Here is a 24,255-nt window from a genome sequence, read left to right as displayed (position 1 = left end):
CTATCTGAGGATGTTCCAGTCCTGGCATTGTTAATGAGAGTCTATTAAGACTGGCAGGTTTAGAGTTTACTATTCATGTCAGGTTGCTTTGAAGTAGCAGGTAAACTGAAGGAAAAAGATAAAGCAACAGGAATCTGTTCATCCTATCTTATTGTAGGCTGTCTGTGGCTTTAGCAGTCTCAGCTCTTTTGTGCTCCCGATCACTTTTGGAATATTGCTATAGTTAACGAGAGAATGCATTGACCGACTGTCATACAATGAAGATTCAGTAGGAAAGCAACTAGAATGTACTGTGCATTTGTTGTAGATTTGCGAATGAGCTACTGCTATGCGAAGTTTGAAGGTGGAAAGTGTTCCTCACCCAAATCCAGGAACCATTCCAAGCAGGAGTGCTGCTGTGCTTTGAAGGGAGAAGGCTGGGGAGACCCCTGTGAGTTGTGCCCCACTGAGCCCGATGGTAAGTCTAGCATCTTTGCTTCTCGTCGCATGACTTCATGCACATGTGACCATGCAATCAGTAACAGCGTAAGCCTTACAGCCAATAGGATAATCAAATTCTATGTGTGTAAACATATTTTACCAGAAGAACATGGCAGTTATTTCCTCTTTTAATAATATTATAAATCAGAGTCGTCTGGAGGATATGCACGTCGTTGAGAATCTTGGTGATGTCTCCTTGTTTCTGGGCATCTTGTTCCTGTCTCTCACTGTGTGCGGCGGCATGTGGCCACAACCACACAGTGGATAGGAGTGTGGGAAGCCTGTCATTGTCTCTGGTCTTCCCACTAATGAGTATATCTCTCCACCACAGAGGCTTTCCGCCAGATCTGCCCCTTTGGAAGTGGGATCATTGTGGGCCCCGATGACTCGGCAGTTGGTGAGTACCCAAGCTAGGTCCTCCCTGTTGCTTCTTCTTCCTTCCTCTGGGTCTTATTTCTCCTCTTCTACCTGGGAGAAATAATCCCTTCTATTTGATGTCTTATCACTTGAATGACAGTTGTGTTGTGATATTAGATATTCACTTACTGAACACTGACATGATAATAGTTTAAGAAAAATACCTTGGTTTTTAATTGTTTTTTTTTTCTTTCTTCACTTAAGATATGGATGAATGCAAAGAACCTGATGTCTGTAAACATGGACAGTGCATCAACACAGACGGTTCCTATCGCTGCGAGTGTCCCTTCGGTTATATTCTGGAAGGGAATGAGTGTGTGGGTGAGTAGTGATTCAGCCCTCCCTTTGGAATTATTATATGCAAAAATTGAGAGATTTGGCTTTTACTGAACCAAGGTATGAGTTGAGTTCTATTCCTCTTTTGAGGGCTTCTTCATTTAGACTGCTAGGTGGTCTCCACCCTGTGCTGGGTAGGGAGCTACTGCAGTGAACCAAGAAAGGATGGCCCTTCCTTGCATGGCCCTTGTAGTCTAACTTGGAAGGCAGATACTAGAAATGTCCTAAGAGGTACTGAAAAGGACAACAGAGAACAAACGTTTTAGTGAAACTTATAATATACTGTTAGAGCTCATAGTTTATAATTTTGGCATGAATAAACACAAAGTTTCCTATGCATCTTGTATATTTGGCAATATGGAAGGCCACTCACCCTATTTGGTGTCTTATTTTAGCCTTTTCATTAAAATGTCCAAGAATGGCTCCTATGTGGACCACTTACTCTTAATTCCATTTGCTAGATTTAAATGTTATGTCCAAGAACTCTAACAAAGTATTGCTGCAACATGGATTATGTGTGATCAACACTGACTGTCTGTTTGTGGGGTGGGACATAAGTATATTATTCAACCTCTCCCGCCCTGTGTGTACTACTATGCAAATGAAATGGGTTGTGTCTAATTACCCTGGCAGTTCTAAACTGCAATGATACTGTTGTTTTTATTAAATCAAGGAAGATACAGTGTTCCAGACTGTAAAGTAAGGTTTAGTAAGTAAACAGAAACAAATTTTATCAATGTTAGTTTTTCAGAATCTTCAGTTTGCTGCTGTGTATGTGCAAAAAAATCTCCTCTTCCCCTAGAAGGAGTAACCCTTGAGGAGAGCTCACTATGTTCCTGGGCTTCTGATATCTAAAATAGCAATGTTATTTCTAAAAATAGGGTTCTTTCTTTCTTTCCCAAGGGAAAATATTCTCCCTAAGGCTTTGGCAGAAATAAGAGCAGTGGATGTTCCAGATAGACGGGTTCGGAGGCATCTATATTTTTTAGGGATTTTTTTTTTTGGTAAAATATTTTCTCTCTTAACAGTTGTTTAGAAAGACCATGCCCTAAACATGTTTTCTTTTCTCTTTTTTTCTAGTATTTTCTTTTCTGCCTAATGTAAACCACCTGGTTTTAACAGAATCAACAAAATCTACTTGAATGTTGGATTTTATCCAGTATATTCTATTTAATCTTAGGTAGTCTTCTATTTTATATCTGGCAAGACTCCATCATATGTAAGCCTTCTTATGCAGTGATGCAATGTGGGAGCAATTGGAAAGAGACTTTGTCTTCGAACCAGCAGAAACCCCTGGCTGCATGTAGGAGCCTTATTTTAGCCATTAGAACATCTACTCCCAGGGAAAGATGCATCTTCCATAAGGACAGGCTGCAGGAAAACAAGTGGGCAGTATAAGGGCTAGACATTCATATCTCTCGCTGTCTCTGCCTTTGAGCAAGTGCAAACTCCAGCTATAAACCAGTGATCAGAAGGTTTCACTCCTTGCAAGAACAGGAGAACTAAGCAAGACAGCGCAGATCCAAGAACTCAATGAAAAGTGACATGGGAGCCTGAGCTCTATTTTACCTCCACTCATTTCCTCTCCGCTTCACATCCATCCACCGCAGATACCGATGAATGCTCCGTGGGCAACCCTTGTGGCAATGGGACCTGCAAGAATGTGATTGGAGGTTTTGAATGTACCTGTGAGGAGGGATTCGAGCCCGGTCCAATGATGACATGTGAAGGTAAGGGTCTCGGATACAGAGGAGACAGTTGCCTGTACTGACCATGGGAGCAGCTGCTTGATTATAGTTCTTAATATTAAATACCTTTTAGGGCATAGAGAATTAAGAGCATCTGAGCCTGGCAGGTTGTTGCATCATTCTTCTCTGTGGCCTCATATGGTTAGGAAATATTTTAAAAAAACAATATAGGTGGCTTGTGGCAGAAGTTATATTGTATATAACAGAGTGCTCACTAGTGTGTCTTCCTGCTTACATCTCGATACAACTCCTGTCTTATTTACTGCCTCCTGTCGTACTCTCTATTTTCTTTTGTTGTTGTTGTTTCCAAGGCTTCCCTCCCCCACTTCTTTTGTGTCCCCCTGCTCTCCTCTTAGAAACCATCTGCCCACGGAGCTGGATGACCACTGACAATCCTGTGGTCATCTGGAGGCGATCCCAGAGGAGAGGTTGCCTAACCCATAGAGACATCTGAAAAATATTTGTCAGTATGACTGCCTGTAAGGAAATACAGAAAAGAAAGAAAAGCTAGAGAGTGCCAAAGAATGATTGGTCCCTAGGCTATTTGCCTCATATTCCCCTGAGATATTGTTAGGGGATACAAGCTTTCTGGCCTCAACCTAGATCACTAAATCACAAAATCTTAAAGCCAGGCCCAGCAGCTGTCCAGATGATCTACAAGCTCTTCAAGATGGGGTTCACTGGTGCAGGAAAAGAATGGGGGAGGGGAAGGAAAATAGTGATATTAAAGGGACCCCTTCATGAGAGATATGGACCGTTGGCACCTTCAGAGTGTTGGAAGCCTTTTGAGGCTGTGACTAAAGCCTGGCCTGGATGCTCAGTCCTCCACACACGTTGTTGTTCCCTGGGAACAACACAATCATTGAAGACGTTTGGTTTCACCCTCTTGCTTTTGAAAACATGTCCTGATATTTCTAAACCATGCACTCTAGAAAAGTCATTTTGCCCAGTAGAGGGCATCTGTGTAAACTGAGTTTCTCTAAGAAGGACAAGAACAGAGCAGAGAATCCCCATTATCTCATAGGAACATCTTTGTTTGGAGAAGGAGAAGTTGCTAAGAGTGTTAGAGAGCTTGGCTTCTCTTTTGACCACAACTGCTTTAGTTGAAGGAAGCGAAGATGATCTATAGTCCATGTACAAAGGAAGCAGCAACTGGTTAACCTGAGTCTTCCAAGTATGCAAAGTGGACCTATTGTTCCTCATTCATGTAAATCAATAATTACACCAGGAGAGAAAGCTGGGGGGGTGTGCCGGGAGATCCAGAACATACAGCCACCATATTTATTCCATCTATAAAATAACCAACTCATTTTTATAATTGTCTGAGTCCATCTATGCCTGTGATAAGGAAGACTTTTGACTTTTAGTAAAAGCACATTTCTCTCTTTTTGACATTCTTGGTGCTATTGGCTCATTCTTTTATGTTCTCTTACTGTAGATATAAATGAATGTGCTCAGAATCCTCTGCTCTGTGCCTTCCGCTGTGTAAATACCTATGGGTCCTATGAATGCAAGTGTCCCGTTGGATACGTTCTGCGAGAAGACAGGAGGATGTGCAAAGGTGAGGGTCCTGTTTGAGTCCATCCAAGGCAGAATGCTCTGTCTCCATGCACAAGGGCAGAAGTCCTGCTTAAGCACCCGTTAGTAGAGAAGAGCCGCATATTGAGTGAAGTCTCCTAATCCACAACACACATGGTGCTTTTCATGTCTTCCTTTACCCCTAGATTGTAACAAGAAGCCCCGTGAAACCTTGCAGACCTTGGATTAGTTTGCTATGCATTGAGTGTCTAAGATATGTCAGTCATCTTATGGGGTATAAGATATTTTCTGAACAAAGCTATTTCTCAACATCCTCTGAGCTCAATATATAGAAGTTGAGACAAAGGACAAAAATATAAATACATAATCCTAGTGTCATGAATATAATGAAGCTTGTATATACCAACTGTTCTGAGAGGGGCTGGAGAGATAGTTCAGTGATTTAGTGTGATTGCTGCTCTTGCAGGGGACCAAATTCAGTTCCCAGCACTCACCTCAGGCAGTTCAAAGGGCCTGAAACCCTAACTCCAGGGGATCAGATGCCTTCTTCTCGCATTCAAGGGTAATTGTATGCAGATAAACACATACACATTGTAAAAATAAATCTTTAAGAACACAAAACCATAATGCTCTAAGTTTTATAAACTAATGAACATATGGGGCCCAAGGGAAGGAAGAGATACTACGTTTCAAAACCAGGGTGACAAAGCCTGTGTTCCTTAACACATTAGTAAGCTAAAAATGCTTACTGAACACTGGTAATCTCAAGAGTTCAGAACAGGGCTGAATCAAAGGATCTGAAACTATTCTAGAAGAAACCCATTGTACTCCTTTCACGAGCTGATACCCAGTCTCTCAACATGGCTAAAATGCAGTTTTGTTTGAAGGGGAAGCTACTGTGACTGAGAGTTCATCACCCCATACAGAATAAAGTCTAAAGACTTCTGGCTAGACTGGGGAAGGAAAAAGAAAAAAGAGGGGAAATGCAGTGTTATTAAAGGAGAGAGAGAGAGAGAGAGAGAGAGAGAGAGAGAGAGAGAGAGAGACAGAGAGACAGAGAGACAGAGAGACAGAGAGACAGAGAGACAGAGAGAGAGAGATGCAAAGGAAATGAAGGAGAGAGCAGTAGAGAAGATGATACTCAGAAACACTTGTCTTTCCTCAAATTAAAACCAAAGCTTCACTAACACAAGGACTATTCTGATAGTGTATTATTAATAACTATATTAGTTAATAGTACCATATTAAAATAATACCATATAATAGATGACATTGTTATAATTATTATGTAACAGGTTTGTTTTGTTATTATATTATAACCCATGATACTTATAGTACACAATGTCATATGTTATCATATGACAGTTTTAATACTTTTGTCATCACTATGAAATACCATCATATTATAATAACACAGGGCCCATTTTAGTTCATTTAGTCCTAAGAATTATAAATGCTTCAACCAGCAAGTATGAGTCATAAAGCAAAGGAGTCCAGGAAGGATTCGCACAGCATCTGCTTCTGACAAGGACATCGGCTGGTTGCAAAGCAGTTTCCTCTCCAAGTTCAAAGGTGGCTAGAAGATCCCCTTCCATTTTTAATATATCAGTCCCCAATACATACAAATGGAAATAAACTCAACACTGAAATAACAGAGATGACAGTCTCATACTTAAAGGGCAAGCATGCAGTGCAGCTTGTTTTTAAGTTGTGATTATGCATCTTTCCAGATGAGGATGAGTGTGCAGAGGGAAAACACGACTGTACTGAAAAGCAAATGGAGTGCAAGAACCTCATTGGTACCTACATGTGCATCTGTGGCCCTGGGTACCAGCGCAGACCTGATGGAGAGGGCTGCGTAGGTAAGACGGTCTCTTGTACAGATTACTCAGCATTGAAGTGGCAGAGGGCAGAAGTGATCTGAGCTCTGTGTCGGGCTGGTGATGTGCTCCTTCCTCTTAATTATATATCACAGCTCACAGTGGAGACGTCTTACTGTTCTCTCCTCTGGGCTGGCCTTTCCCTGTTCTCTTGGCCTATATTGCTGCCAGGGTCACCCACCTTTGACCCTTGCCCTTTGTTCATGTAGCCGTCCAGGAGGTAGTTCCTCACACTGACTTCCCTCAGCATTCTGTCAACGTAGTTGTCTTACTAACGTCCTGTGCTAGGACTATTTCTAAACCAGGGTTCTAACTTCAAGAAACCCCCACTTACCTTGAGGTGGATCCAAGCACTGGTATTTTGAATGTCCCTAGATGATTCTAATGAGTATCAAATATTGAGAACCACAACCCTAGACCAGGGAACGGCAAACTGCAGCTTCCAGCCAAATTCAATCCTCTAGCCTGCCACTTCTTTTGTGAATAAAGTTTTATTAAAACACCTCAGGCTCCCAGGCAGCTGGAGTTCCTGGTCTGGACCATCAGGTTTGGCTGAGCAGTGGGTGTTTTAACCAGTCCTTACATAGCTCTGGGAATTGTTTCCCCGTTCTCTGCTTCTCTCAGGAAGCTCTGTGTTCTAGAGACTCAAAGCTATTCTCAAATGAGAGAGACACTGAGGAAATTAGTTCATGATAGTCACATCTAAACAATCACCAGATAATCCAAAAATAATCCAGCTATTTTAATGTTTTAAAAACCTGTTAAATTATGGTTTATTATTTCTCAATAATATTGCTAAAGTATTACAAAGAAGCCATGTTGAATCTGAAGATCAGTCCAGACTAATGTTCCTGTGTCAATACAACTTACTGGCATCAATCTGATGAAGTAATATGTCTCTTTAAAATGACAACCTTCAGTCCTCCCTCCAGTGTGTGAACTCACTTTTCAGGAATCTTCTTTATGTACAGATGGGTCAAGATTTAAGTAAAAATTATGCGTGGCTAAGTTGCTGCCATTTGCATTTAGATATATCAAAATATGCTCAAGGGTGCCTTAGAAGAACAAAGAAAGCGAGCGGGAGGGAGAGAGAGATTACTTTAATTGCATAATCCATCTTTGGAATGGGACATCAGAAACTGGCAGCCTCTAACAGGGCTTTGGTGGCTGAAGAGTGCAGATGAAAGGGAGACCTTGATTTTTTCTTCCTGGCCTTTCCTGGATTTCCGGCTGTTAACCATGTGGATAGATTACTTGTTTGCAAAGTAAACTGAGTGATTGAAAGAAAGAAAGAAGGAGGGAAGGAAGAAAGAAAGGAAGGAAGTTAGGAAGGAGAGAAGAAGGGAGGGAGGAATGGAGGGACAGAAGGAGGGAGAGATCAAGGGGGAATGTCAGCCTTCTATAAATGCCTCATGACTCCTGTTCCCTGTCTACACAGATGAGAATGAGTGTCAGACCAAGCCCGGTATCTGTGAGAACGGGCGTTGCCTCAACACCCGGGGGAGCTACACCTGTGAGTGTAACGATGGCTTCACGGCCAGCCCCACTCAGGATGAGTGCTTGGGTAAGTATTTGAAGCTGGCTGCAACCTTCCCTCACACTTCAAAGCATTGTTTCTGGTTTGAAATAAGAGAAGATATCAAAAATTACAAAGGAGCTGAAAACATTCATCCCTGGGAGATGATTTAGTGACCAAGCATACCTTGGTCTCAGGACCGCCCCACAGCGAAATTCTTCCTTTGCTAATTGCACACAGAATTGCTAGCTTGGGGGTTTCCTTCTTGCTGCCCTTTAAGGCTTTTGTGACCAGGCCCACATCCGTATGGTTTTTGCCCCTGTTTTCTATAGCATGGCTGTTGCAACTGTCCTTCCATATGTCTGGGGCACAAAGAGTTATAAGCTTGTCTGCACCAATGCCTTTCTGCCAACTCACAGATTTCTTGTCTTGTTTCCGTCAGACGCCTCCTTTCTCTCTCCCTGCTGTTTCCAGCTTTCGCTTCTCGCTCCTCTTCACCCAGGGTAAAGTGTTACATCCTTTTGGTTTTTATATCTGACCAAATTCCTAAAACATTTGCACACAGAACAGTTCCTCAATTCCTCTTTGCCTCGTAATGTCTCTTTCAGACAACCGGGAAGGGTACTGCTTTTCGGAGGTCCTGCAAAACATGTGTCAGATCGGCTCAAGCAACAGGAACCCCGTCACCAAGTCCGAGTGCTGCTGTGATGGAGGGAGAGGCTGGGGACCCCACTGTGAGATCTGCCCTTTCGAGGGCACAGTGGCTTACAAGAAGCTGTGTCCCCATGGCCGAGGATTCATGACCAACGGAGCAGGTACTTCACTTTATTCTATTGCTGACAAAAGGTGGGAGCTCTTTTTTCATTATTAGTTTTTCATTATTAGACAGAATTAGTTGCAAGGAATATATGTGTTTTACTGTGGAAAGCAATGGAAATGTGGAACTTACAATTAACCAGGTCTCTTGGGTAGATGATGGAACTAGGTTTACTCAGTTTGCTAAACAGAGACACTCTTATCCGTGTCTCCATCACAGACAGAAGGCTTGGAGAGTGTGCACTGGTGGCCAGTAAGGCTTGTGCTGTCTGCGTGACGAGATGGACAGAAATCCTTCCTCACAGTGTTGTAAACATTCAAGGCCATTTGCCAACAGTCCTTGGTCTAGTTGATTACGTTTCCTGTGCTCGCCTCTGCCTTGCGAGGGTCCAGCAGAACTCTGCTGAAAGATAGTTTATAAATGAGCCATGAAGTAAACAATCATCTAGTTCCACTTCACCAATATTCATTTTAACTCAAAATTAGCCAAGACGTATCAAAGAAATACAAAGACTGCTGGTGTGCCCGGAATCTGCACAATCGTGTCTGAGATGCACAAGCTGCTTGCAGCCAGACATCTGCATGTGTATGGGAGTCAACCAAGGTGTCTGAGGCAGCTGTGAAGACCTGCAAGTCTCATGTGATTCCACATGTATCAACACAGTTGGGGTTTTGTTCATAGAAGGTCTGAGAAAGAGGGTCCTGTTGGTGTTCCATTGTGCTTCTGGGGGGTAGCAGGGGGGCTGAAAGGGGTTAGAAGCAAAAACATAAAGGAGAATTAAAAGAAAAGTGACTTCCTGTTGGGAAAATGTGAGTTATGACAGGATAAAGGCTGTGGGTAAATGAAGGAAGTGGACAGGGAAGATCTGCCCTCCAGGAGGATGTTGAAATGAGATAGCAGTGGTCTGCGCCCAAACACTGAGCAGATCCCGGGCGTCAGCTCTGCACCCAATCTCACAAAACCCACAGGAAGAAGGGCTCCCAGGAGCTCTAACCCGGGCAGTATCTCAGGTAAGGAGACAGCAACACATGCCCCAAACAGGGAGTAACTGGGACCCACTGGGACCCAGGAATTCACTCCTGGCCTGGAGCACTGGTTCCTTCCCGTCTGCACAGGAGCTCTGAGCAGATTCCGGGTGGCAGTTCTGCACCCAATCTCACAAAATCCAGAGGAAGTGGGGCTCCCAGGAGCTCTAACCCTGGCAGTATCTCAGCTTGTCATCTTTTGTCAATTTCTGCTGTTGAAACTAATTAGGATGTCAGCCAGCAGACCAGCCAGGGAGTGAGAGAGAACTGAGAAAAGGGGAAAGGACCTATGCAGGACAAGTCCAGGGTAGACACAAAGCAGATAACTTGAAGGCCAGCTTAGGTTTTGAAAAATAATTCACCCTTCCAACTAGAAAACATTGAAAATGGGTGTGGCAAATGGGTACCCCAATAAAAGGAAAGCCCTTTATGTTAAGAAACAAACCTGAGATTTACAGAAGAAAAACAATCTATAGCTACTATATGGTCGTAAACAATGTGAACTGAACAGCACTTTGGCTTTTCCCTTGTGCTAAAGGGAAGAATGTTTCCATAGACACTTTCTTAAGTTTGTACACAGTTTCCTCCCAGTTCTTTGTGTAAAGGAATCAGTCCACTTCATAGTCACACCTTGAAAACCACTGGCGGGGTGTCAGCAAAAGAAGGAACACGGATTGTAGCTCAACAATCCCACTTGCAAGGCATATAAACATTCAAAACACATTGCTGAGATAACACACAGACTTGGGGATTAGTTCACAGAGCCCGTCTTCAGTGAGTTTGCAAATAACATCCTCAAAAAACATCCAGTCCTGAAGCCTCTGGAGTCTGTACGTGTAACCAAAGGACTTAGTGCATGCAATTAAGGTTAAAGTTCTGAAATGCAGACAGTGCTCTGGATCACCATGAAGAAATCAATATGATCACTTAAATCCTTGGCAGTGAAGAAAGAGCTTCCTGATTTCTATGGAAAGAGACATGCCTGTGAAACACAGGCCAAGGAAGGACCACTGTTACTGCTTTGAAGTATGGTCACCACAAAGGTGACCATGAGTCAAGGGATTTGGACCATGTTGAAAGGCTAAACAGACAAGAAGATTCTTCCTTAAGGCTTCCACAAAATAATATGATTTGAACTCAGACCTATTTCTGACTTGTATCTTAGCCATAATTTAATAAATTCATATTACTTTTAAAAAAGAGAAAGAAAGAAATGAGATAGTAGAAGACTCATTTACTGAGACCAGCAAAAAGGTGCTTACCTGTACCTCAGGGTAAACTGCAGGTCAGGCACACTTATCTGCTGAAATTAGATGATTATTCGACAGTGAACGTCTAATAACTCATGCAAGTTGCTTGAGTTTAGGCTTTACAGGCCACCAGTGCACACTCTACAAGCCTTTCTGTCTGTGACGGAGACATGAATAAGGGTGTCTCTGTCTAGCAAACTGCATAAACCTAGCCCCATCTCCTACCCAAGAGGCCTGGTTAATTTCCATACAAAAGAGGGAAGTCCATTCCATTCTTCCCTCCACACATTAGGTAATTTGATATTTTTCAGGATTAACTTCAAATAGGACAAAGAGAAATGTTAAAGAAGTTTCCTCCTTGTTTTGAACATGCAATATCAGAAAGAAAACCTAGACTTTCCTTGTCCAAAGGGTCTTCTGCTATAATTTGACCATTTCATGCCCATGGGCTATAATTTACCCATTTCATGCCCATGGGAGGCAAGAGTGATGGCAAGATGGAGCAGAGGACCAAACATGTCTCTGTGAGATGTTATTCTATGAATCCAGAAGAGAAAAATAACACAACTTTAGATGACCAATTATTTTAAAGCTTTCCCTTTGTTTGAACAGCTTCTCATTATCACCTCATACAGTCACTCACTAGCTGTTCAATGAGTAACCAAGTCTCATACAGTCACTCACTAGCTGTTCAATGAGTAACCAAGTCTCATACAGTCACTCACTAGCTGTTCAATGAGTAACCAAGGCTCCCTTTGGCTTAATCCTTTGGTCCTTAATATAGTAACATGGAATATAAAATTTTACTCAAGTGACCCCTGTGTATATTTTAATTGCCCATTGTATATTTTAATGTGTTTATTAATGTGATTTATATCTATCCTAGATATTGATGAGTGCAAGGTCATTCACGACGTTTGCCGAAATGGGGAATGTGTCAATGACAGAGGGTCCTATCACTGCATCTGTAAAACTGGCTACACTCCAGATATAACAGGGACCGCCTGTGTAGGTAGGTATTTGTTTTTCTAATGCTTTATTCCCGAGTAGAAATTTCAGGTTATAGGAAAGAAGACCCCACACTAAAAATCCACAATGCATGTCTACTTTTATGAAAATTATAAGACAATCATCACATACTTCACAGAATTTATAGGTATAGATATGGAGCATTCAGAAAGTCTTTCAAATGGACTTCTACACTATTTTTTTAATCACAGATCTGAATGAGTGCAACCAGGCTCCCAAACCCTGTAATTTTATATGCAAAAACACAGAAGGGAGTTATCAGTGTTCCTGCCCGAAGGGCTATATTCTGCAAGAGGACGGAAGAAGCTGCAAAGGTAAGGGGTCATTGGCTTTATCCACTCACCTACCTCTGGTTATGCCTGGGAATAATCAGGAAACAAGCTTCAAGACCTGCTTCCATGGACTTAGTGCCTGTACAGAGGGTGGGTCCCTGAGGATTGTACTGAGACCAGGGAGGCTGCTTAAAGGTGGGTGTTAGCAGCCAACCTTGCCTGATACCCTTGAGCATCCATGGATGATATCCGTGAAGGGCTCATTGGTACCAACTCTCCAAGGCTCTGGTGAGGCTGATTCCCAGTTAATTCCCCATCCTTTTCCATTTGCCTCATTCAACAACAATGCCTCTGTTCAACAACAATGTGGTCTAGGGCATCTTCTAGAGATCTTAGAGATGTGTCTGGCTAATTAAACTAGTCTGTCTATCTATCTATCTATCTATCTATCTAGATTTTAAGTCTGCAAAATAAAGCCACCATGCCTTCTAAGAACTTGACATAGGGAATTGTGGAATTGAGAAACATTCAAACTCTGTGCAGAAATCTCTCCTCAACCAGAAATTACCTTTTGCAAAATTTGTTCTGTATATATTCATCTTACTAGGTAAAACCTTCAGAGGTTTTTCTATGCAGACCTGGTCCTAGGTCCTAGGTCATCCTGTAGCTAGGGAAGAAGTCCCTGATCTTAGCACCTGTCTAAAATGTGAGCTTCACCCGGGATCAAGTGAGTTCTGGCAAGTGCAAGGACTTGGAGCAAGAGTTAATTCATGTAAGCAAAAAAACATGTTCAGCGGGGACTACCTCTTCTGCCTTCTAGTTGTAAGGAAACAAATTTACATTTTTCTAATCTGAGGCAGCAGGCCGCTGCAGACACACACCTCAGTGTGGGCAATAACTTCCCCAAAGATACACAGTTAATTCCCCATTCTTTTTGAGGGCATGTAACACCCTCAGTGAGCCTTGCCAACTCTCAGTAACTCTGGAATCAACATGCAACTTGAGCAGAAGGAGGCATAGGAGGGAATGACTGGAGTCTCAGGTGAGGGCCTAGTGGCCCTCTCCTGACCTCTGCTTCCATGAGGGAACATGGACAGGCCTGACTGTGAGGGTTGCTTGCAAGTAGCATCAGCTCCTCTGATGAAGACAGTGACCACGCTGTTAGGCTCAGAGTCTTTACTTCACATGCCCTTCTCTCTGCTTACTCTCATAAAGTCCAAGTTTGTCTCTGCTTGACATGTGGAAGTATGGGGATACATGTCCTGCTCACTCTGAGACGAAAACAGATAGAAATGGGGCTCTGGGAGGGGTGTGGGACCAGTACCTTCCCCTCATTGGAGAAATGGGGTTAGCAGAGAAGAGATTAGAGTAAGATTCATGCAAGTATAGATATAACACAGTAAAACACACATTAATTTGCACAGTTCGTGTATGTTATTGATTACAATATAAAAGGAAAAGAGGGGGGAGGAGATAGAAGATATTTTTGAGGTTGAGAACAGCAAGTTGCTGCTGAAAGGCCCCCATTAGTAGATTGGACAACTCTGGAGGACCACAGCACTGTGTTCTCACCAGCTGCAGATGAGAGAAGGTGGCTTTTCAGCTCTTTTTTAAAGAGCTCAAGAAAGGCTCCATCTGAGGATGGGCACAAGGAGGTCCTCTCGGGTTAGGACAGGTGTCTTCCCAGGCAGGAAGGCCACTGGGGAGCAGAGGTGGGTGCTAGCAAATCTCACAGCACATGTGCCTCTGTGTAGGGTCTGAGTTTGTGATAAAGCACTCTTGAACTCCCAGGCATTTAAAAGCCATCTCTCTAATCCAACATACTTGGTAGCTCTTAGTATATCTTTAAATGTAAACATCTGTGTTTTCCAATGGTCCTGGAGACCTCTGCGAAAGGGTTCTCAACCCACAGATCTAGACCAACTGAATTAAGGGAACAAGTAGATTTCCAGCCTTGACATCTCTTTCAATATCTTCACTTAGATCTTCTCACTGCTATGGAAAATGTTCAGAATGAGTTTTTACTTCATTTTATAGTTTGTTTAAGCCTTCAGAATATCTTTCAAATAAATTTGTTGACAAATCCCTACATTTCTTTAGCTAAAGAGAACTGCTAGACCTTAGGTCCCACAGAGCCCCTTTCTGCTTCCTTTCTCAGCCCATCACCTGCCTTCTTGCCAGCCCCTTCCTGTGGCTCTGTGCTGCCCTGGAGCCCTTTGAGGCCTAGAGATGCTTCCTACCAGAACCTGTTGGGCACAACTTGAATTCCATCTTGCACTTTCTTACAGATCTTGATGAGTGTGCAACCAAGCAGCATAACTGTCAGTTCCTGTGTGTTAACACCATCGGTGGCTTCACATGCAAATGCCCTCCCGGGTTTACCCAACACCACACTGCCTGCATTGGTAAGTAGAAAGAAAAGCTGTGTATGGGACACAGATGTTCCAGTAAGAGACTCTTTTCTAATCCCTTTGCTGTTGCATGTTCAGCATGCATTAGTGTTGGACCGTGCACACACAATAGGATGTTATTGACCCTACTTTTGGACTTCTCTGGGCCAACCTTCTCCTTTCCTTTCAAACAATACAAAGCAGCTTTGGGGGTGCATCACTCTCCTCTTTTCTCCCACTGCTTCTCCCAGATAACAATGAGTGCACGTCTGATATCAACCTGTGTGGGTCCAAGGGCGTTTGCCAGAACACTCCGGGGAGCTTCACCTGTGAATGCCAGAGGGGCTTCTCACTCGATCAGAGTGGTGCCAGCTGTGAAGGTAGGTACAGACCTCAGCTGTATCCAGCTAAAAGCTCCTTGTAGAGATGATGCCATCAACTTGTAGAGATGTGGCTGTCAACTTCCAGGAGTTACAGGAACTAATATCTCTTCTGAGTGTGCTGGCCTAGATCTGTAATCCAAGCACATGAGAGGCAGAGGCAGGAGGATTGCCACAAGTTGGAAGTCAGTTAAAAATAAAAAAATAAATAAGCAAACAAGGAGGCAAAAATGAAGGAAAAGAAAAACATCTGTAAGCAAGTAAACCATCCAACTAAAGTCCAGCTGTTTGCATGGGCCCCATGTTTCAGAAATGTACTTGCTTCTACCAACAACACATGCCTCTTCTATGTCAATCAAGGTTGTTTTGTTTAGGTTAACAATTTAACTTAGTAGAAATACCTCAGCAAAAGTGTCTTGATATCTGACATTTGAGACAAGAGCCCTTAGATTTCTCCAACATGAACAATACATGTTGGAAATAATTCCTCCACAAATGTATAATTCACGTTTAAATTTTAATTCTTATGATTTTATTTTCTTATTGATATTCCTTAGTTTCTAATTCCAGTACAAATAAACACAGATAGTTTCCAGAGCTATCCCACAGCACTCTGTGACTTACAACATTTTTATCTGTAGACTTTCTGGGGGAAATCTCTGAATATGAGCATAGATATTCTTGATGTTTTGATAGAATACATTTTTAGGAGAAAGATTTATTTCTAGAATTGCCTTTGAGCTTCACAGGCAGATGGATGAGGTGAGAGCCTGAGAGCTGCTGGTGGGACTCACAGGAGCCTCTGCTTCTTTTACAGATGTGGACGAGTGTGAGGGTAACCACCGCTGTCAACATGGCTGTCAGAACATCATTGGAGGCTACAGGTGTAGCTGCCCCCAGGGCTACCTCCAGCATTACCAGTGGAACCAGTGTGTAGGCAAGTAGCTCCTTGGCCTTAAAAGAAGCCTGGTTGCTGGCCCCTCACAGAGTCTGAACTTCCTTCTGAAGTAAACTTATTGAGCCAACAACAGACCCCTGAAAGTTTCTCTATCCCACTTGAAACCAAAGAAAAGAGATAATCTTTAAGGGTGACGGCATGTAATAGGGTGAGTGGCCTTTGGAAGTAGTGGGGATGAGATGCCCTTAGACTTCCTTGACACCGTTATATCTTCCTCTTCCACTGCACAGACATCAGCTCACACTGGGGATCTCTCTATGATATCTAGTTCCTTGAAGATTTACTTTGGTTCCAGCAGGATCATGGCCAGATCAGAATAAGTCAATTAAGGTTCGGGGTTCCTGTTGCCCCAAAACCTTAAACAGGCTCAGAAGGCTCAAGAAATAGATCTATCTAAAACTAGCACTGCCACAGACTGAAACGGTCCCCCAGTGTGGTGCTCTACAGAGCAGAGCTCTTGGACCCACCCCACCTGTATGTCCACGCTTAGCTTCTCGGAAGGTCACTCTTCCTGGTTAGATGTCAGGGGCCATTAAAGCCATTCCTTTCTAGAATCAAATAGCAGATTTCAACTTTCAGCTGGAGTGGAACTGAAAAAAGATGGTATCCATAGCATACTTCATTCCTTATTTAAAACACAGAAAAGAATGTAGACAACATTAGCTTTGATTTTTCTATTTTAGGATCCCTGTAACCTAAGGGACCTCGGATGGAAACACGAGGTCTTTGGATTTAGAGAATCTTCAAATAGGCAAAGTCAGGCTAATGACTGGATGGAGGCGGGGGAGGGAATAAGGATATACGTTCACAAATAATACTAGACACACACACACACACACACTATTAAGTATTTGAATTTATCAGCAAAACCCTAGGCCTTCCACTTTTCCCACCTATTTACTAACTGCAAATACAGGACATGAATGTAGAATGGAGATTGTCTGGGGAAAGAAAGGGGATGGAGGCAGAGAGGGGGAGCGTATAGGAGGGGGAGTATGGTCAAAGTACACAGTGCACTTGGATGACAGTGTCTTTAGTAGACTCATCACTCTGAACAACGAGTATACACCAACCTAAATAAGTGCTGGAGGGCTGGTGAATCAGCTCCGTACATAGAAGCAGTTGCTGCTCAACACTCGAGCCCAAAACGTCTCCTAATGCTCACAGGACAGTAGGAAGGTTTACTTAAATGAGTGCAACACACAGTACCCGCCCCATGTTACTGCCTGAATGCATGGAATCTCTCCCAGTCACATAGGCTTTAGTCATGGCTCAGCCACTGGAGCCACAGCTGGTTTGGATAGGCATTCAGAGAGAAAGCAGACATACGGGGGGGGGGGGGGGGGTATGACTTAGCTTAAGACTGGGTACCTGCAGGCCCTTGCAGAGTTTTTGAAAAGGAAGTAAATGGGGTGGATAAATGGTGTGGACTCCCCTGTAGGATATCAGCCATCCTCAGACCTGTACATTCAAGACCCAAGAGGAGCTTCTGGAGAAGTGGTGGGTCTCTGCTTTGAGGATATCCATCCTGAGGGCGCTTGTGATTCAAGAACACAGTTAACAATATGGTCTCTTCCCACCTCCTCTGAATTCCAAATTATAACTGTGGTCCTGCCTCACACGGAGCAAAACATACTAGCGCTGGCTTTCAGTGAGAACTGGAGTCTGAGGCTCCTCTTAGCGCCATCCTGGGTATTTTGCCAGGAACATCTAACCTCTTCTACCATATTTAGTCAGCATGGTAAGAGGCTACCTGCTTCCCCAACCCCTCCTGTACTCTCCAAACTGGCCACACTGCCTGCTTTCTTCTCTGAGAGCCTACTTACCTACCTATAGGTCAGTCATGAGGAACATGACCTAGAATTCTATGGCAAGTATCACACATGTAATGCTGTCTTGTTTTTTCTGTAGATGAAAACGAGTGCCTGAGTGCACATGTCTGTGGAGGAGCCTCCTGCCACAACACCCTGGGGAGTTACAAGTGCATGTGTCCCACCGGCTTCCAGTATGAACAGTTCAGCGGAGGCTGCCAAGACATCAATGAGTGTGGCTCATCCCAGGCCCCCTGCAGTTATGGTTGCTCTAATACTGAGGGTGGCTACCTGTGTGGCTGTCCTCCAGGATACTTCCGGATAGGCCAAGGGTAAGTATTATTCCTCCTGCCCTCAGTTAATAATAGTCTGTAAATATTCATCTATACATCATACACACAGACACACACATAGACACACAGACACACACACACACACACACACACACGAATAATCCCAGCACCACTTGGGAGGCAGAGGCAGGCAGATAATTATAGATAGAGAACTGTACTTCCTACAGTACCCAGGTTCATTCCATTCAGCTTTGAAAAGGTTTGAGAGGAGCATCTGTTAAGGGGTATCCAGATTTCTAGAAACTCATAGAACACCCAATAACATAATGCAGCCACACGGTTCATATCTCACTGTGCAGCTTCTGTCTCATGTTCCTCACATCTTGCTGAGAAGTAATTGGTTTCTCCAAGAATACTCCTCCGGATCGGCCCAAACAGAACTGGGTGCGCCCTACAGAGCTGATTGGCCTCCCACAGGAGCATGCTGGGCTCTCTCTCTCCTTACAATGCTTTCTTTTCTAGTCCCCATCAGGTTATGGATAACTTTTGCTGGATGTTTCTTACTGTTTTTAGGCATCTTTTGTCCTTCACTCTTGAATTTACATTAGAAATGATTTTTTAAAAGCACATTAAATATGGGTTGCAATAATTAACTCTATTTTCCAAGCAGAAAATTTTATGAATGATGTGAATATGAGTATGTTTATGACAGTTGGGGCAGAGAAGGAACACTGTTTTTTATCAATGGCCTAAAACTTTAGTAAGGTTTTAAAGTTGAGTACTTCCCTAATGACTTGAGTGCATATCTAGTTTATGAATCTTTGTTCTTGTTTTTGTTTTTGAGGCAGGGTTTCTTTGTGAACAGAGCCCAGGCTGTCCTGGACTCACTTTGTAGACCAGACTGGCCTTGAATTTACAGAGATCTGCCTACATCTGCCTCTCAAGTGCTGGGATTAAAGGCATGTGCTACCACACCTAGCCTAGTTCATGAATCTTAATTTATTAATTAGAACTCTTTCTCTCTTAATTAGAACTCTATCTGTCTTTCTCTGTTTCTCTCTATCCCCACCCATCACACACACACACACACGCACGCACAAAAATCACATACACACTTATCCCAAATATGAACTCAGTGGTCCTGGAGTCTGTGACACCACACTGGCTTTCAGGGACTTATTCCAGTCTGTATAAACTTCAAGGTAGAAGAATTCTTTGTGGGAAGCTCTTGGATGCCAGCAGGAGGACCCACATTCCCAGATGTCTGTCTGGCTCTCAATTGACTCGGTATTTTTTTTACAGTTTAATGCCAGAACCATTTTTCCCAGAAAAAAAAAAAAAAATGTGACACTCCAAACTGGCTTTTTGCCAGTGGGATTTTGTAGCCACATTTCTTATAAGTGGTGCTCCTGGGACAAGAAAATAATGGAGAAAAATTCTGAGAAAGGAGCCAAGCCTGCAGATTCGGGCTTACTTCCTGGAGCCATCGTACATGGATGCACGCAGGGGCATCCCCCCTCCACCCATTTCCTTGCTCATCCATGTTCCATGCTGCTAGGTGAAGAGGAAAACAAATGTGTGTGCTTAGAAGACCCCAGGAACTAGAAAGAAGCTCTGAAGTATAGTAAGAAACAAGAACTAAGCTGTTCCTTGGTGTTGTATTTTGAATCCTGTGTGCAAACACAGTAATGAACTGTGGAGAATAAGCCGCTATCATTGAGAAGCGGTTTAGTAAGGTTTGGTGCACATTTTGTGGTAGAAATCCACCCTTTTATAACAGTGTTGGCCTCTCTGTGTTGTCACTTGGGTGGACTTTACCCCCCAAATAAGAGTGGTTTTAGGATACTCTCTAGGTTCCCGACACATTTAGAAAGGGAGCCTGAGAAAAACAAATCAGACACTGTGTAGGGCTTGTGTGGGGCTCGCTCCATAACTTGGCTCCAACAACTCAAAAGCAAAGAAACAAGGATTAGATCTCTCTGGGGCATGGGTTTGTTTATCCGCCTTCAGATGAGTCAGTGCCAATGGCCTTAGCGGTTTGAAATGACTTGTAGTTAAACTGTTTCCCACAGTTGGGTAAGCTCTGCTCTGGCCCATGCTGTACATAAGAATCTACATCTTCACAACAGGGACCCATATCAACCCGCAGACACTTCGTGGACTTCCCTTCCTACCTCAGTAACATCAGCAAGAGTAAGCTGTCAAATAGAAGTGATTGCTGAGAACAAGGATTAGGGAGGGATGATGGCAGCATTGGAATAAGACAAGTGGGCCATAAGGAAGAGCACTCCTCACTTGAGCCAGCAGGGGGCAGAAGTGATGGAAAAGGCAGTAGTTAGGCTATGGACACAAAACGTAAAAACATGGGATCTAAAAGAAGAAAAGACTGGGGTGGAGGGGTGGTGGGAGCAGAGACAGCAGCAGGAGTGTGGGAGACATGGGAGAAAGAAAGCCGACTATGCCACAATGATATTTGACATGCTATATGCTGATCTTAAAAATTAAAACATAAAAATCAAGGCTACAACAGAGGAAGAAATATGTTGTCCAGGAAAGAGGCCCCAGATATGGCCCACCTGCCCACTCACTGCTGTCTCCTAAAGGTACGGTTGGCAGAGGACCTTCCATACCCCCATGCGACAAGATTCATAAAAGAGAAGACATGTTTCAGTGGCCCACTAAGTCACATGATCTCACTCATCCTTGGCCTTCAGTTTTCAGTGTGTCCCCTCCCTGCATGAGTTGTGAAAATGTTTGGCTGGGAGATGAAGGGACAAAGAAGTATGCAAACCAGTGTCTTGAGAGGAAGATTCGTGCTCAGGGCACTGGGGATTAGGAGCTAGACTCCTGGGCATTAGTAGGACTTTTAGAAGCAGAAGACTGTGCAGGGGGAATTTGTTATCAGTAGAGAGGCTGAACATCAGAGCTGCTGGATCTAACAAGAAACTGTCCTGTGCTCCTTTCTGCGGTAGGCATTGTGTTTCTGGAATGGGCATGGGCAGAGGTGGCCCAGAGCCACCTGCCAGCGGCGAGATGGATGACAACTCACTGTCCCCAGAGGCCTGCTACGAGTGTAAGATCAATGGCTACCCAAAACGAGGCCGGAGACGGAGAAGTACGAACGAAACGGATGCCTCTGACATCCAGGTATGCCAGGGTCCCCTTGTCTGCAGATACCTAAGGGCCCTCAGGCACCTATGCTTTCCTTCAAGGATACCTCAAAGAGGGAACAGCCTCCCCAGATGAAAAGCCCAGTCATTCTGGCTCTAGCTGTATTTTACAAAAGGCCATAAGGTTTGGGGGTTTGTTTTATTTATTTATTTTGGCTGCCTCTTGAGAGTGGCAGTTTGACAGGTTTCACACACTTGCTCATTTCCTCTGTCTCACCAAGAAGAAAGTCAAACGCCTACCCAGTGTCTGCAGACAGGACAAGGTCTGAAGTCAAGGACAGCAAGTGGGCAGAATGGCATGCACACATGGTACTCCCCACATGGAGGCCAAGGTGTAGAAAGGGCTTTTCCATGGAAAAGTGGGGGCAGAGGAGGGCTCGACTGGTAAGCAGGAACATATGATGCTATGTAAAGTCAAGAATGCACTCACTCATTCCCCCAGATCTCTAGCTCCAGGCTGGGAGCATCTAGTGCATGTGGTCCCAAAGAAGCATGCAGAAAGCTAAATGAAAAGCACCAAACATTAGCAGCTCATCACAGCCAGGAAATAGGTTCATAGGTGTGTCCTTTAAAAGAGTTGGTTTCCTGTCAGTGAGCTAAATTGAAATAGACATGTTCTGAGCCTGAGTATTTGTCCTGCAACCCACCTGCTGTGGTTTGGGAAATGAGATAAGTCTTTGAAAAGAAAACAAACTATGAAGCAAGCTTTACAAAAAAAAAAAAAAAAAAAAAAAAAAAAAAAAAATCACTGTGTCTGAGTCACCTGGTAGGCTTGTTAGAAGGGAGTGCTGGGAAAAGCCCCAGGAATTCTAATTCAAAGGGTCTGGGAGGTGCTAAGAATTTGCATGTCTAATGGTTTCCAGGCATGCTAAGGCTGCTGGTTCAGGGACTACACTTTGAGACCTACTAAGAGACTACCCCCAATACAAGATTTCAACCTGGCTTCCTGCCATCTATTTAATTTTTTTGAGCATACATATGTGACTTAGACAAAGTACCTACAAGTGTGCCTTTTCAGCTTCACATACTACATGAGCAGAAAACTATACTTGGCTTAAGACCTAAGTGTCTTTTTCTTTAGTATGAGATCTAAAGGACATATTTAATTGGATTTAACCCTTTGTCATGTGTTTTTCTAGGATGGGTCTGAGATGGAAGCCAACGTGAGCCTCGCGAGCTGGGATGTGGAGAAGCCAGCCAGCTTTGCATTCAATATTTCCCATATCAATAACAAGGTCCGAATCCTAGAACTCCTGCCGGCCCTCACAACTCTGATGAACCACAACAGATACTTGATTGAATCTGGAAATGAAGATGGCTTCTTTAAAATCAACCAGAAAGAAGGGGTCAGCTACCTTCACTTCACAAAGAAGAAGCCAGTGGCTGGAACCTACTCCTTACAAATCAGCAGTACTCCACTTTATAAAAAGAAAGAACTTAACCAGTTAGAAGACAGATATGACAAAGACTACCTCAGCGGTGAACTGGGCGATAACCTGAAGATGAAAATTCAGATCTTGCTGCATTAATTCACCATCCAGAGACCAAATAATTAAAAGAAAAAGCAACTTTAGGTAGGTAGAATTATATTTTCCCCAAGCCAGAACCTTCACATCATGGTACAATCGTTCACCGAGTCAATCTGTGTAAGTGAGCACCACTCTTGAATGGCAACATCAAGGTACAGTGATGATCCTAGTTCAACCACTTTCTCAGGCTTTCATGAGTAGCTCAGCTACCCTGTCATGCGTGTTGATTCCTGAAAACTGGGACATGAATATCCGCTGAGGTTGGCCATTCCTGCCGACGGGCTATCTTTCCGGCCGCTGCTGCACAGGAACATGTTTTCCATCTGATGGACTGTTCCACCCTGGTCTTCAAATTTCGACTTTGCATCTCCGAGTGCAAGCAGTAGGTTTATGTTGTCTGTTTGGTGCTAGTAAATTCTCAAAAATAGATTCATTGATGCACTGTAACAAGGGCACAAGTTAGGAACCAAATTGCCAAGTACTCAGTTCAAATACTTCATTTCAATCAACCAAAGTTAGTTCAGTAGCTTGTCTCACTTATGAGTATGGTGCAGTACATGTAAATTAAGTGTGTGTACACTGTAACGTGCTATTTTTATCATTGAAACATTTATAAACTACAATAATAAAGCCCTTAATGTGAGGGTTTGTAATGGTGCTTATTAAGACCAAAGACTTGTTAAACATCTACACCAAGTGGTAGTGGATTCTCTGAGACTGGCCCGCTTGTACACTGAGGTTGGGGAGGACAAGGACACAGCCTCAGCACCAGAAGATCACCAGCACATCCTCTGTCACACAGCATGTGCAATACGCCAAGATCACTCTCAGTCATTCCTGTCAGCAAGGGGTTAATGTCATGATGTCACAATAAAGTGATCCTCCCCTCCCTCCCCGTTTTAGTTTACACCTTGGTTTTGTGTTCTTGTGTGGATTGAGGCTGGAGGGGCCTTTCTGGAGGTGAAATAAAGTCTCCTGGGTTTAAAGTATCCTTGGTTTGTTATCTGTAGCTTCTGTGTGTGTGTAACATAGCACCAGGAGGAGAAATCGCATCTTCAGTTAGTCCCTTCATGGTTTACGGATCGCCAATGCTTAGTTCGTTATCTGACTTTCCTAGGAAGACACTTAGATCACAGCATCATTACTAAAATGTGACCTAATTAGTCCTGGAGCTTTTACACTCCCAGATTTAAGAACTTGCAAATATAAAATCCAGTCATTCTCTTCAAGCGGCTGAACTTCATGCCCCTTCCCCTCAAGTACACAGCGTTCGCCAGGTGTTCCATCCTTTCCCCTGAACATCTGTTGCTGGTCAGCACTAGGCTAATTACAGAGAGCTGATTGAATGGAATCCAACTGAATGCTGCATCGCTTGGTTTTCAAATGTCCTAACTTGAAAAATGGTGGTTTGTTTT

The 24,255-nt window shown here is 43.5% G+C and overlaps 1 protein-coding gene across 1 annotated transcript in view; it reads left to right on the top strand.

Annotated features, from left to right (window-relative positions):
• Positions 1-23,829, top strand: part of Fbn1 (fibrillin 1) — a 199,026-nt gene extending 175,197 nt beyond the window's left edge. Inside the window, exons 50-65 of the mRNA XM_034495906.2 lie at positions 308-457; positions 812-877; positions 1,102-1,218; positions 2,844-2,963; positions 4,420-4,542; positions 6,251-6,382; positions 7,839-7,964; positions 8,525-8,731; positions 11,895-12,020; positions 12,229-12,351; positions 14,598-14,714; positions 14,951-15,079; positions 15,897-16,016; positions 17,949-18,180; positions 21,114-21,288; positions 22,451-23,829. Of these exons, the coding sequence (XP_034351797.1) occupies positions 308-457; positions 812-877; positions 1,102-1,218; positions 2,844-2,963; positions 4,420-4,542; positions 6,251-6,382; positions 7,839-7,964; positions 8,525-8,731; positions 11,895-12,020; positions 12,229-12,351; positions 14,598-14,714; positions 14,951-15,079; positions 15,897-16,016; positions 17,949-18,180; positions 21,114-21,288; positions 22,451-22,840 (2,453 nt within the window). The 3' untranslated portion in view covers positions 22,841-23,829. The remainder of the gene's footprint in view (positions 1-307; positions 458-811; positions 878-1,101; positions 1,219-2,843; positions 2,964-4,419; positions 4,543-6,250; positions 6,383-7,838; positions 7,965-8,524; positions 8,732-11,894; positions 12,021-12,228; positions 12,352-14,597; positions 14,715-14,950; positions 15,080-15,896; positions 16,017-17,948; positions 18,181-21,113; positions 21,289-22,450) is intronic.
• The last annotated feature ends 426 nt before the right edge of the window (positions 23,830-24,255 follow it).

This window comes from Arvicanthis niloticus, chromosome 2 (assembly GCF_011762505.2).
Source record: "Arvicanthis niloticus isolate mArvNil1 chromosome 2, mArvNil1.pat.X, whole genome shotgun sequence".
NCBI lineage: Eukaryota > Metazoa > Chordata > Mammalia > Rodentia > Muridae > Arvicanthis > Arvicanthis niloticus.
This window is presented reverse-complemented; position numbering and strand designations above follow the sequence as displayed.